Source organism: Phodopus roborovskii, unplaced genomic scaffold, assembly GCF_943737965.1.
Source record: "Phodopus roborovskii unplaced genomic scaffold, PHOROB, whole genome shotgun sequence".
Classification (NCBI taxonomy): domain Eukaryota; kingdom Metazoa; phylum Chordata; class Mammalia; order Rodentia; family Cricetidae; genus Phodopus; species Phodopus roborovskii.
In genome coordinates, this window is record NW_026126469.1 from 22,484,557 (window position 1) to 22,497,431 (window position 12,875).

Genomic DNA, 12,875 nt, shown 5'->3' on the forward strand with positions numbered 1-12,875 from the left:
GTATGCGGGGTGCACACATATATGTAGATATATGTGCACATGCTCATGGAGAGGCCAGAGGTCGCAGTAGCTCTGGCCTCTTGTCTCCTTCAATTGTCATCCACTTTACTTTCTGAGACAGGGCCTCTCCTTGACTTTATGCTCACTAATCCAGCTACACTGACTGGATCTTCCTGTCTCCGCCTCCCCAGGGCTGTGATTACAAGTGTACATTGCTGTCAATGCCTTTTTTTTTTTTTTTTTTAAACATGAATGCTGGGGATTGCCATGCCCTTATGCTTGTCGGGAATCATTTTACAGCTGAGCCATGTCTCCAGCTACTGGATGATAAACGTTTCTAATTCATTTTGTTAACTGTTAGATTCTGTTGTGTTGCTGGAAAAGAACTGGGTTGTATTCCTTAAATGGCTGAGTACTCTATGAGTTGCTGTGTTCCTTTGAAGGCTCGCTCTTCCTTCCTTCCTCCCCCCCTCCTCTGAAGCACTGCTGGGGCAGGCCCAGAGCACCCTTTGGACGTGGGTTAATTAAGTTCAGCTGCCACAGGGACTTTCCGAAGATTCTAGTCAACGTTCTGCATGTTCTTGTGTCTTCTCCGGCTGCTGGGAACACTGTGTGATGGCAGCTCCAGGGACTGCCTGCCAAATAGTTACTTCTTCAGCTTTAAGTAGTGTTCTCTCACTTGTGCAGAGACCCCTGAAAGCCTCAGCCTCCCTGCAGATTCCCTGAGCACTTTCTCTCTCTCTGTCTTCCTCTCTGTGCTTTCTCTTCTCCTTTACTCTTTCTTCAAATTCCAGCCGCCCCAACACCCCTTAGCTCCCGCCTTTTTCCTTCCTCCCTCCCTCCCTTCCTTCCTTTTTTCCTTATTTCAGCAGGACAACTAGTTTCTGTTTGGACTGGCTCTCCCTCTTGGTTCACCAACCAGGAATTCACCTTCAAGCAGAGTGTCTCTAAGGGACCAAAGCCCTATGATTTGTTGCCCAATGTCTGAAAAAAAAAAAAAAGTTCTGTCTGGTTTTTAAGTTGTTTACAGGAGCAAAGCAACTCTCATAGTGGTTAATTCTTCCTGGGCACTAGCAGAAGTTCTGTGAAATTAACTTGCAAAAAGATGGTGCTCATGTGACTAATTTTTCGATGACCAGATATAATAGGATTATTTATAATAAAAATCAAATTAATAGGTTAATAAATAGGATATAAGACTGTTGAAAGCCCCATGTAACACTATTTTGGAAAAGAATTCTGTGCAATAAATCAACTGCTAGCACACAGCCTTTGGTCTGCTGCTGGCTGTAACATTAACAAGGTTTCCTCACAGGGACTTTATGTACAGAGATGTGGGGGAGAACTTGTTTTAGGAAGGGTGTGGCAGACTTTACCCCTTGAGCCTTGGGTTCTGGCTCTGCTCTGGTGGTCTGATGCCTCTCCCCAGTCAGTCAACACTACTGTTCTCTGTTCAATGGATCCCTCCACTGCTTCAGAACTTAGACCTAGGGGTTTGTCAGCCCTGAGAGATGCACTTGTGACTGGTTCATTTGTGAATTTCTATGACCGAGTACCATCTTTGGGGTTGTAGCATGCCCCATATGGCAATCTAATATTGTCCTACATCAGGTTCCTGAACTGGATATTCATGGACCCAAGGAAGGGTTTCTCAAAACCTAGTTCCCCTTAGAAGCTTTACTTCCCTGGGTCCCCTCGAGGATGTGATGCATCACATGTCTTTACAAGGGAGTCTCAATTTGGGCACAATGTGGGGACAGTGGGAATGACTGGAAACATTTGTGGTTGTTGAATCTGGGAGGAGAGTACCAGGCATGCTGCTAAACATCCTATAGTCATAGAACGGTCCAGACAAGAGAATAATCAAGCCAGAAATATGTCTTTGGCTTACCAATATGATGGAAAAGATAATATAAAAACGTATCTCCTTCCAGACTATCATAGTGTAATCTGCCCTGTGATTTGGGACATTGCTCAATAGAGGTTGTCTAAAATACAAAAACAAAAACAAACAAACAAAAAAAAGCCTTTTCATTTGGAATTCCAACAAAATTAGGATATGAGTAGCCATGCTTTTTTTTTTTTTTCTTCTTAACTTTATATTCAGTCATCTGCCTGGACCACACAAGAATTCAAATGCTGGTGGGAGACAGTGGATTTTAGTTTTCCCATGATTGCTCTGCGTGAAGCTGGTAAATAATTCAGGAACATAGTAGAGGCCAGTGACCGGGTGACACCTGGTGCTATATTGTCCATGTCTAAGTACACAGACTCCAAAGATGACATTCTGCACCTGTCACCATTGTTCTGTCTTAATCATGGGCCTAGTGTTCAGTGTCTATGAATTAGTAACAATATTTGTCCTAAACTTCCTCCACAAAAACCCCGCGCTGGGCACTTTCTTTTTCTTTTTTAATTTTTTATTTATTTAAAAGGGTTTTTTGTTTGTTTGTTTGTTTCATTTTACATACCAACTATAGTTCCCCCTCCCCTCCTCCTACTTCCCTCACCTTCCCCAATCCAAGCCCCCATCCCCTCCTCAGTGAGAGTGATGCCTCCCATGGGAAGTCAACAAACTCCCCGATGCATCAAGGTATCCCTCCATAGGGAATGGGCTCCAAAAAGCCAGTTCCTGCTCTAGGGATAAATCCTGGCCCCACTGCCAGTGGCCCCACAGACAGCCCAAGATACACATTCAGAGGACCTAGTTTGGTCCTATGCAGGTTCCTGAGCTGTCAGTCCAGTCAGTGAGCTCCCACAAGCTTGGGTCAACTGTCTCTGGGTTTCCCCATCCTGGTCTTGACCCCTTTGATCATATTATCCCTCCTCCCTTTCTTCCACAGGACTTGGGGAGTTAGGTCCAGTGCTTGGCTGTGGATCTCTGCAACTGTTTCTATCTGTTACTGGATGAAGGCTCTGTGATGACAACTAGGGTGGTCATCAATCTGATTATAGGGGATGGCCAGTTCAGGCACCCTCTCCACTATTGCTAGGACCCTTGTGCTGGGCACTTTCAAAAGCACGAAGCAGAAACGGCACCCTCTTAAGTTCCCTCCATTCCCAGATCTATTCTCTCTCTTAAAGGATGGGTTGATTTTTAAAAGTAGGAATAAAACTCAGGCATGTCCAATCCCATATCACTCCCCTTCTCTCTCTCCCACCCCAAACCCTCTTCCTCATCTATCTTTGTAGGTGGCTTCCAGCTCCTGCTCACCTAGCTCAGCACCCCAACAAGAATGTAACTGTATATAAAGATAGTAAAAATATTTGAAGCCTTTGTGTGCACATTTGTTAGCTAGTCTTACTGCTTTCCCTCCAGGGCCCGGCCTGGGAGCATTTGGAGCGCTGACTGCCCTCTGGTGGTGAACTGCTGTCAACACGCTGTAGACCAGAGATGCCCATTCTTGATCACGTGGTACCCACTGGCCACTCGGGGCCAGCAGAAAAGTGCCTGGTGTTCAAACATGACTGACGCAGGAGTCTAGTGAAACAACCCTTCACTTGTACTTGAATACCCTTTCACCCTGGATTTGGAGTTTGGAGGCAGCTCTGAGATGGGGCCTCTGAAGGGACCGCTTGAGTTGTTCCTGCATCCTTGCCTGGGAGTAGCCAAGGCTGAGTAGGTGCCCGTAGAGGGAGCATACGGTGACATGGAGCCGGAAATCAACTGCTCTGAATTTTGTGATAGTTTTCCTGGCCAGGAGCTGGATCGGAGACCCCTTCATGATCTTTGCAAGACGACAATTGTAAGTGATCAGCCATGGGCATCAGTGCTCCGTGGGGATGGCGGTGGGTGTGGTAGTGAGAGGGATTGCCAGTGTAGGATTAGCACCGCCCATCTTTGGTGCTGTCTATAGAGCCTTCATTCTTGTTTTGTTTTTCGAAACAGGGTTTCTTTGTGTTGCCCTGGCTGTCCTGAAACTTGCTCGGTAGACCAGGCTGGCTTGTGACTTAGAGAGATCCTCCTGCCTCTACCTCCCGAGTGCTGGGATTAAAGGCGTGCACCACCAACATCCATCAGATCCTTCATTCTTAACATATTCCTCTTCTTTTTTTTTTTTTTTAATGCTACCTCCAGACTGATTCACAACACAGCGGTACAGACGTCTCTCCACTGTCTCCCGCCCTCTTGGGTATTGTTTGGACTTTCCTCAGCTGTGGACTACTTCTGGTGCTTTTCTTTCTTGTTTTCACAATTCGCTGCAGGAAGAACAGGTAAGCAGCCTCCTGTAGCCAGAGCTGGGAAACCCAGAGTGCTAACATCATCTTGGCTCCATGAGCAGCTTAGCCAGCATCCATCAGGGCAAAGCCTGTGATCGTGGGCCAGACCTTGTCTTTCATGCTCCCCATGGTGCCTCCACCATTTAGAATAGATTGGCACATAATGGGCACTCGGTAGATGTGTTTGGTGGTCTTGGAGGGAAGACCAATCCAAATGGTGAATGCTGCCAAGAAAATGGCCGGGGGAAGCATGTGTATTGGGTTAGAGACCTACAAGGTTTCTATAATGTAAGATAGTGCCCAGTCAGCAAGTTATACAAGGATAGCATTGTCTCACATGTGATTTGCTCCCAGTAAACCAGGAGCAAGCTTGACAGCTGAAACAAAAGAAACTTTGGGCTGGTAGAGTGGCTGCTTAGTATCTGCAAAGTCCTGGGTTCAGTCTCTAGCAACACAAGTAAGTAGGTGTGGTGACACATGCCTGTAATCCCAAACTCAGTGGGGGAGGCAAGAAGATTAGGAATTCAAAGTCATTGTCTTAGTTAGGCGTCTATTGCTGTGAAGAGACACCATGACTACAGCAACTCTTACAAAGGAAAACATTTCATTAAGCCTGGCCTACAGTTTCAGAGATTTAGCCTATTATATGGAGGGTGACATGGTGGCATGCAGACCGACATGGTGCTGGAGAAGGAGCTGAGAGTTCTAAATCCTGATCTACAGTCAGCAGAAGGAGACTGGGTACCAGACTGGGCGTAAGCTTGAGCATATAAAACCTCCAAGCCTGCCCCAACAGTGACACACTTCTTCCAACAAGGCCATACCTACTCCAACAAGGTCACACCTCCTAATAGTGCCATTCCCTATGAGCCAAGGAATCAAACAAATGGGGCTATTCCTATTCAAGCCACCACAGTCATCCTTGACTATAGCAAGTTTGAGAAAGGCTCTTCCTTCCCAGCCAGTGAAATGGCTCAGTGGATAAAGGCGCCTACTGCCAAGTGTAATGACCTAAGTTTGATCCCTGAGACCCTACATGGTAGAGGGAGAGAACTAGCTGTTACAAGTTTTCTTTTGCCTTAGACACACACACACACACACACACACACACACACACACACACTAAAAGGTAGAACAAAATTTAAACCTCCCAACCCCCAAAAGGAAAGGAGAGCCTTAACTTGAGAATAAGTACCATGCAGTGTTATAAGTAGGTTTTCCTGCCTGCCGGTCTGGTCCCACCACTGCAGCAGCCCCAAATAACACACAGAGACACTGTATTAGATATAATTCTGTTGGCCAGTTACTAGTTTCTTATCAGCTAGCTCTGTCTTAAATATTAACCCATTTCTATTAATCTAAGTACTTCCACGTGGTCTCATCTTACCAGAGAGAGGGACTGGCCATTCTTCTCTCTCAGTTCACCATCTTGACTCCTCCCTACTACTTCCTCTCACCTTTTAGTTTCCTAGTCCCGCCTATCTTGCTTTCCTGTTGGCCAACAGTGCTTTGTTCATTAACCAATAAGAGAAACATATTTATAGAATGACATCTCCCATCAATGCAGTATGCTCCCTTAGCACAAACAGTGGCCAGTTCAATGGCTTCAGGAGCCATGACTTCCCTATCTACAAAGCACCAGGTCTAGATCCATTTAAATTTCAGTGACAACATTGTCTATTGAGGATAAATGCCATAAGACCTACATCTTGAGACTTAAGGCTACAAAAGTAAGCTGTGATTCTGGATAGAGAGCATCATGAATATTTACTGAGGGTTAGTGCCTTATTTGGGAGAATTAGTATTTTGTTAGGATTCACTGCAATGTTAAATGTAGTTTGGGTGTTATGCTTTCAAGGACAACCTAGTGTTTTCCTTCTGACCAAATCATCATTTTTATGTGGAATTTTTCACCAGGCAGGATTGATCAAACATTGGGGTAAAGATAGCTCAAAAATTTTTTTCAAGAGCTCTGGATGCTTTTCTAGATGACCCCAGTTTGATTCCCAGCACCTACATGACAGCTCACATCCTGCTGTAACACCAGTTCCAGAGCATCCAACACTCTCTTCTGGCCTCTGAGGGCAGCAAGCACATATGTGGTACACAGACATGCATGCAGACAAAATACCCATATACATAAAACTTGATTTATTTTTTTTAAGACGGGGTTTCCATGTTTCCCTGTGTAACAGCCCTGGCTGTCCTGGAACTTGCCTGGAACTGAGATCTGCCTGCCTCTGCCTCCCAAGTGCTGGGATCATAGGTGGGTGCCACCACCACCCAGTCTTAAATTAAAAGCCTTATCAAACATTTATACATACTATCAAAACAGAAACTCCTGCTGGATGTGGTGGCACAGGCCTTTAATCCCAGCACTTGGGAGGCAGAGGCAGGTAGATATCCGTGAGTTCAAGGCCAATCTGGTCTACAGAGTGAGTTCTAGACACTAGGCCTATACAGAGAAATTCTGTCTCAAAAAAAGAAAAAAAAAAAACAGAAAAAAAAGAAAGAAAGGAAAAGAGAGTGCCTCACTGAGCAGTAAAATTTGATCAACATCACAATCAGATGATCTGATTTATTTCAATTGAGGTCTCGTGTGTGTGTGTGTGTGTGTGTGTGTGTGTGTGTGTGTGTGTGTGTATGAGAGTATGAGAGTATATATGAGAATGTGTGTGTGTGTGTGCGCGCGCGCAAGTAATTACACATGAATATCAGAAGAAGAAAAAGCATTTTAGTTGTATACATTGCATTTTTAAATTTTAATTTTAAAACTAGACCACCAGTTTCTTTCAAAATCCAGTCTTACCTAGCAATCTTACACTTGTTAAGAGAAATTAATCTGTGTGTATAAAAAGGCTTATAACCAGTGTTTATAGCAACTATGGATATGGGCCTGGGTGGTAGTTGACTTGGTCAGTATGGGCTTCTCCAGGGACTGCCCCCTCAGGCAAGGGCCAGGGCCAGCACTCCTGCACCCATGAGGCTAGTGTGGAGAGGGCAGTTCTCCCAGAACCCTTGAGGGTTGGAGCCAGCTCTCCCATGTGCACACCAATCGGGCCAGTTCTCCCGAGAGAGCAGTGCCACTCTCCCACTGAGGCAGCCAGCGAGGAGCAGGACTAGCTCTCCGGTGCCCAGGCCACCAAGGCCAGGTGTAACATGGGCCACGTTCGTCATCACAAACTCTGGCTGCAGGTGGGCCACAGACCCAGACCTGGCCCCCTGGTGGCAGCTCAGACCACAGGCCACCTCTAGTGGCCATGCAAGGTCACTCAGTTCAGCATTGCCCAGGCAGCGGCATGACCCTTGGACATCAATATGGCCTGAGGAGGCAGCCCAGACAACAGGCGTCCCTATGGCCTTTAATAGTGTCACAGGCCCCACCTGCGGTAGGTAGAGCCAGGGGATCTGATGCCTTCTTCTGCTTCCATAGGCAACACACACATGGTGCACAGATATGTGCTCGGGCAAACACTCACACACATGAAGGAGAAATAAATGTTACACCAACATTCTTATGTTTCTGAGAAAGCTCTCATGGGGAATAATGTATATGATAGCAGGTGTGGTTTTTGATTGTTTGATTTTTGGTTTTTCAAGACAAGGTTTCTCTGTGTAGCCCTGGCTGTCCTGGGTCTTGCTCTGTAGACCAGGTTGTCCTTGAACTCAGAGATCCACCTGCCTCTGCCTCCCGAGTGCTGACATTAAAGGTGTGAGTCACCACCGCCCACAGGTATGTTTTTCTCAAGGGCTTGTAAGTATCTTAAATCCATCTGATAACTACTAGATGTTAATAATTGATATAGAAAAATACTTCCCTTAGGTTATTAATGAACTTACAATTAGAAATATTCCTTTAATAATATTCTTATTAAACTGTACAACTTAACTGTTGAAATTGTTGAATACTTCAGGCCCAACAGGAAGCTCTCCTGGTATCTCTACTTTGACATGCACAAAATAGGGCTCCTGTTGTACATTCTACACTAAGCTAACCTTGTTCATTAAGCCTTTTTATTCTGTGGCCTTATTTGCCAGTACTTGAGATGATAGTTCTAGGTGATAGATTGAAATCTTGTTATATCGCAAAATTGGCACTGGAATTCCCATCATAATCTTCAGTATAACATTGCTGTCTGAGAAACATGAGTCATAATTATTGTGTAGAATGTGGATTTTTACTCTATGTGCAAACTAACCACTTAACCGCTTACTATTTCACGAATGTAAGCAAAAAACTTAAGTTTCCTGGTTCAGAGCCAAAGTAGTCAACACTCGTGACAGACACAGTAAGCAGCACCAAGTTAGACTCATGGGTTCCCGGGTCAGTGACGGGCCAGTGGACACAGTCCAAATCGCAAGGGGGCAATGAAGGGCCCACAGTGGATGCTTGAATAGCCTGTGAGTTACCTTCAAGGAGAGGGACACTGGGTCTAGAGGATTCACTGCCTGTACAGTGGATGAGCTTGGTGTGAGTTGGGGGGAGGAGGGGGAAGGGAGGGAATTGAGAATTGAGGTCTACATCATCTTTCAAGAATGCTCATGTCTTAGACAAGCAATCGTGAGAAGGGCCTGGATAAAGAACAGGCTCTTGTGTCTTGGAGTGCCCAGCAAGAACATACAGAGAGTAAGTAGTTCCTGGACCTACGGAAGTTTGCGTCCAACCCAGAGCTCTGCATAAAGACACCTTTCATATCTATAGGGGTGGCAGTCATACCCAGTGTGAAAGTGCCCTTCCTGTGCCCTCCTCACTCCTCTACATCTTCCTCCTCAGGCAGGGTCCTCACTCGGTCTTCTGACTGCTTCATACTCTAGTGTGTGTTGCTGTGTTTGCCTTCTCTGCCTTCAGGAGATCTGTGTCACGGCTCTCCAGCACTAACCTGGACCCGTCCCGGACTCTGCCTCCCTGGTCTCATGTCATTTATCCTCATTACAAAAGCCCTTAAGATCCCCAGGCTTTCCTGAGAAGACCTCCGCTCACCTTTTCTTCATCCTTTCCATTTCTGAGAGCATTACAGTATCATCTGAGTGAGGTTGATTTTATTACAGTCAATAGGAAATATTTAGTGGGCTGACTACTTATGTACCCAGGATACTGTGTAAAATATGATTTATGGGTTTCTGAGACCTTGAAATGTATCTGTCCCCTGGGTAGAAAAACATGAGCAAGTCAAGGTACATTTCTGTTTTTGAAAAAAAAAAAAGAAAAAGAAAAAGAGAACAGTAGCTTTCAGGCAGAAGTGGGGCGAGTGGGGGAGGGAGAGGACCAGCAGGAAGGGCTGGGAACTGGGGAAGGGACAACAAAGCAAAGCATGCATGAAAACGCCACAGTGAAACCCAGTGCCTCGTATACTGATGTTGAAGAAATTAGTTTTAAAATCTTGTTTTGAACCCCGATGCCTCGCTGCTTGGTAAGATCGGTGTTGTTTTCGTATTGATTGTCCCAGGCATGTCATCTTTGTGGCTTGATTCATTGGAGCTGAAAGCAAGGTGATGGGAAGGACAGGCAAGCAATGCCAATCGCTTTGGGCTGAGAGAAAGCATGCACACTGGATCATTGTAATCTCTGACGTTGTGATTGCTAACCAGGACAGAAGAGGAGGTGGTCCATCCTAGAACAGACACTGACCATGTAGCTCAAGTGAGGGTGATGTTGCAGGGTCAGGGGCTGAATGAAGCAGAGGGGCAAGGCTCTAACATCACGAGAAACTAATACTCATAAAAGGAAAATATTATTCAGGTCATTGTTTCCAAGGGATTGGGCATGAAACTAAGAGTAGGTGTAGTATCATGGAGTCAGATGCCACTGGCGTGTGGGAACAGGGCAGGAAAAGAGATGCAAATTCAAACGTGAGGTGGTGGGTGGGAAAGGTCTTTCTTGGATCCTGCTTGTGGACTGGAGTATGGAGTGTGTGAAGGTTAATGAGGCAATAGGATTAATACCTAAGAGTAGTCTCAGCACAGAGCTTTGATGTCTTTAGCCATCTGGCTGACAGGCCTAGACATTAAGCCTAGATGAACTGCTCATACCTTCCTTCATATATGTGTGTATGTGGACTTACATAACTAGCCAAGCATAATGGCACAAGCCTTAGGAGTCAGAACCTGAAGATTCACCAGTTCAAGACTAGCCTGGGCTACATAGTAAAATTCCTGCCTGGCAAAACCAAGAACAAGCGAGTAGCTGAAGTAAAAGTAGAGAGACACATGGACTATCAAGATGCTTATGTGGTAAAGGCACTCGCAATCAAGCCTGAACACCTAAATTCAACCCCAGGGGCCTATGCAGTGGAAGGAGAGAACTGTCTCCCACAAGTCACCCTATGACCTCCCCCTGCATGCCATGCCATGCATGCACATGCACACAAGCATGACAGACAGACAGACAGACAGAGCTGTCATTATCCTATTGCAGCTGATGGTGGATGACATTTACTGAACTGGGAGAAGGGAGTTTAAATTCCCTTATCAAATAATGAGATCCTTCAACTTAAAAAAAAAAATGTAAAGACTTGCTTTTATGTTCATCAGTGTTTTGCCCTCAGAGGCCAGAAAGACAGCAGATCCCCTAAAACTGGAGTTATAGGCAGATGTGAGCTGGCATGTCAATGCTGGGTCTAGAACCCTGACCCAGTACTCTTGACCACTGAGCCATCTCTCCAGCCCCTTCTCTTAGAATTTTAATATTTATTTATTAATGATACTGAGGGTGGAACCCAGGGCCTTGTTCATGCTAGGCAATCAGTCTACCATTGGCTATACCCCAGCTCTCCCCTTTGCTCACCATTGTACCCAGATTATGCAAGGGAGCACTTTAGCTGGCCTGGAATCCAACCAAGTACAAGGATAAGGATAAGCTCTTGGAAGGCAGACAAATTCTTTCACCTATTTACCACAGTTTCCAGTCTACACAGACTGCATAGCAAAGCAGCTGCTAGCCACCATAGCCTTTCTCCTAGTGTTCATTCCCTCCCCAGTCCCCAGGCATGACAGGAAAAGCCCCAGATCCCCAACCCTTCTGACTGTGGTTCTTCCAAACTGTCCTCTCAGTCCCATCATCCCACGGATTGGATCTGTCCTTGGTACACTATTGGTCATGGTGGGCTGTACTTCCTGCAGTCGGGTTCTTACACGGCTGGCCTTGTTATCTACAGATCTGTGAGTTCAAGGCCAGACTGGGCTACATGCAGAGTTCTGGGTCAGTTGGGACTAGACACAAACCGTGTCTTTAAAAATGAACACACACACACACCACTGTTAGCATTCAGGCATGTGTGGAGTTACAGGCGGTTGTGAGACCCCTGATGTGAGCACTAGGAATTGAACTCATGTCCTCTGTAAAAGCAGTATGTACTCCTAGCCACCAAACCATCTCTTTAGCCCCTCAAATGAAACTGTTCTGGATGGGCCACAGGATAAAAACTGAAGGAGCAAAAGAAAGCAGATTTTAGTATTCTAAAAATAAAAGATAGAAAAAGAAAGGACTGTTTATAGTCAAACAACATAAAAGAAAAGAAGGAAAAGATTGTTAAATTTCTCTACAGTAAAACTAAAAAGCTGTGTATGGTGGTGCACAGTTTTCATCCCAGCACTTGGGAAGCAGAGGCAGGAGAATTTCTGTGAGTTTGAGGCCAGTCTGCTCACATAGACATCCAGGAGTGCATAGGAAGATCTTGTCGGTAGATAGATAGATAGATACGGTAGATAGATAGATAGATAGGCAGATAGACAGGGATGACAGATAGATAGATGATTGATAGATGATAGATAGATAGATGATAGATAGACAGGATAGACAAACAGATACTAAATTTCTCTATTAAAAGATCATACTAAAAGAAAAGGCAACCAAGCTACAGAGTGAGAGAATATATCCACAATGTATGTATCAATAAAGGATTTCTATCCAGAATTAAGAACTATAAATCAATAAGAAAAGTAAAATCCTTTTTTATTTTATTAAAGATAGATTATTTTCTCAAACAACATATCCTAATTATAGTTTCCCCCCTTTTATTCCTCCCTGTTGCTCTCTACCTCCCTTCCCAAACCCCTCCCTTTCTGTATCTACAGAAGAATGGGCTTCTAAGAGATAATGACCAAACATAAGAAAATAAAAACATAATATGATGAAGGATTTTTTTTAATGGAAAAAAGATAGGAAGTGACACTTCACAAACAATCCAGCTAGCCAAGAAATGAATGATGGTCAATCAGAGACATGAAGTTGAAGTTACAGCAGAGAGCCTACATGCTTATTTGATGTCTAGTGGGCACAAGATGGACAAAGCTGAATTTGGAGAAGAGTAATAGGAATTGTGATGCATTGTTATGGAAATTAGCTAGAGAGATGTCCATCTAAGAAATGCCTCATGATGTGAGGCATTGTGTGAATGTCATAGACACATTACTCACACCTAGATGGCATAGTCTACTACAGACCTAGGCTATAGAAACCACTGCTGTATATGCAGACTGTAAGCATGAGGTGTCTGAGTGTATATGTAGATGAATTCACTTTGCAAAACTGTCTAGCAAGATCTACAGACCTTGAACATATCTATACCCTGTGTGTCTGAAATCCCAGAAGAACTGCACATAGAGCTACCAAAATACATTTACTAGAATATTCTTAGCCATACTATTTATAACAA

At 44.7% G+C, this 12,875-nt stretch overlaps 1 protein-coding gene across 1 annotated transcript in view; it reads left to right on the forward strand.

Annotated features, from left to right (window-relative positions):
• Positions 1-3,527: 3,527 nt before the first annotated feature.
• The window catches only part of Gpr156 (G protein-coupled receptor 156), a 50,886-nt gene continuing 41,538 nt past the window's right edge, over positions 3,528-12,875 (forward strand). Inside the window, exons 1-2 of the mRNA XM_051191459.1 lie at positions 3,528-3,746; positions 4,079-4,215. Coding sequence (XP_051047416.1) covers positions 3,651-3,746; positions 4,079-4,215 — 233 coding nt within the window. The 5' untranslated portion in view covers positions 3,528-3,650. The remainder of the gene's footprint in view (positions 3,747-4,078; positions 4,216-12,875) is intronic.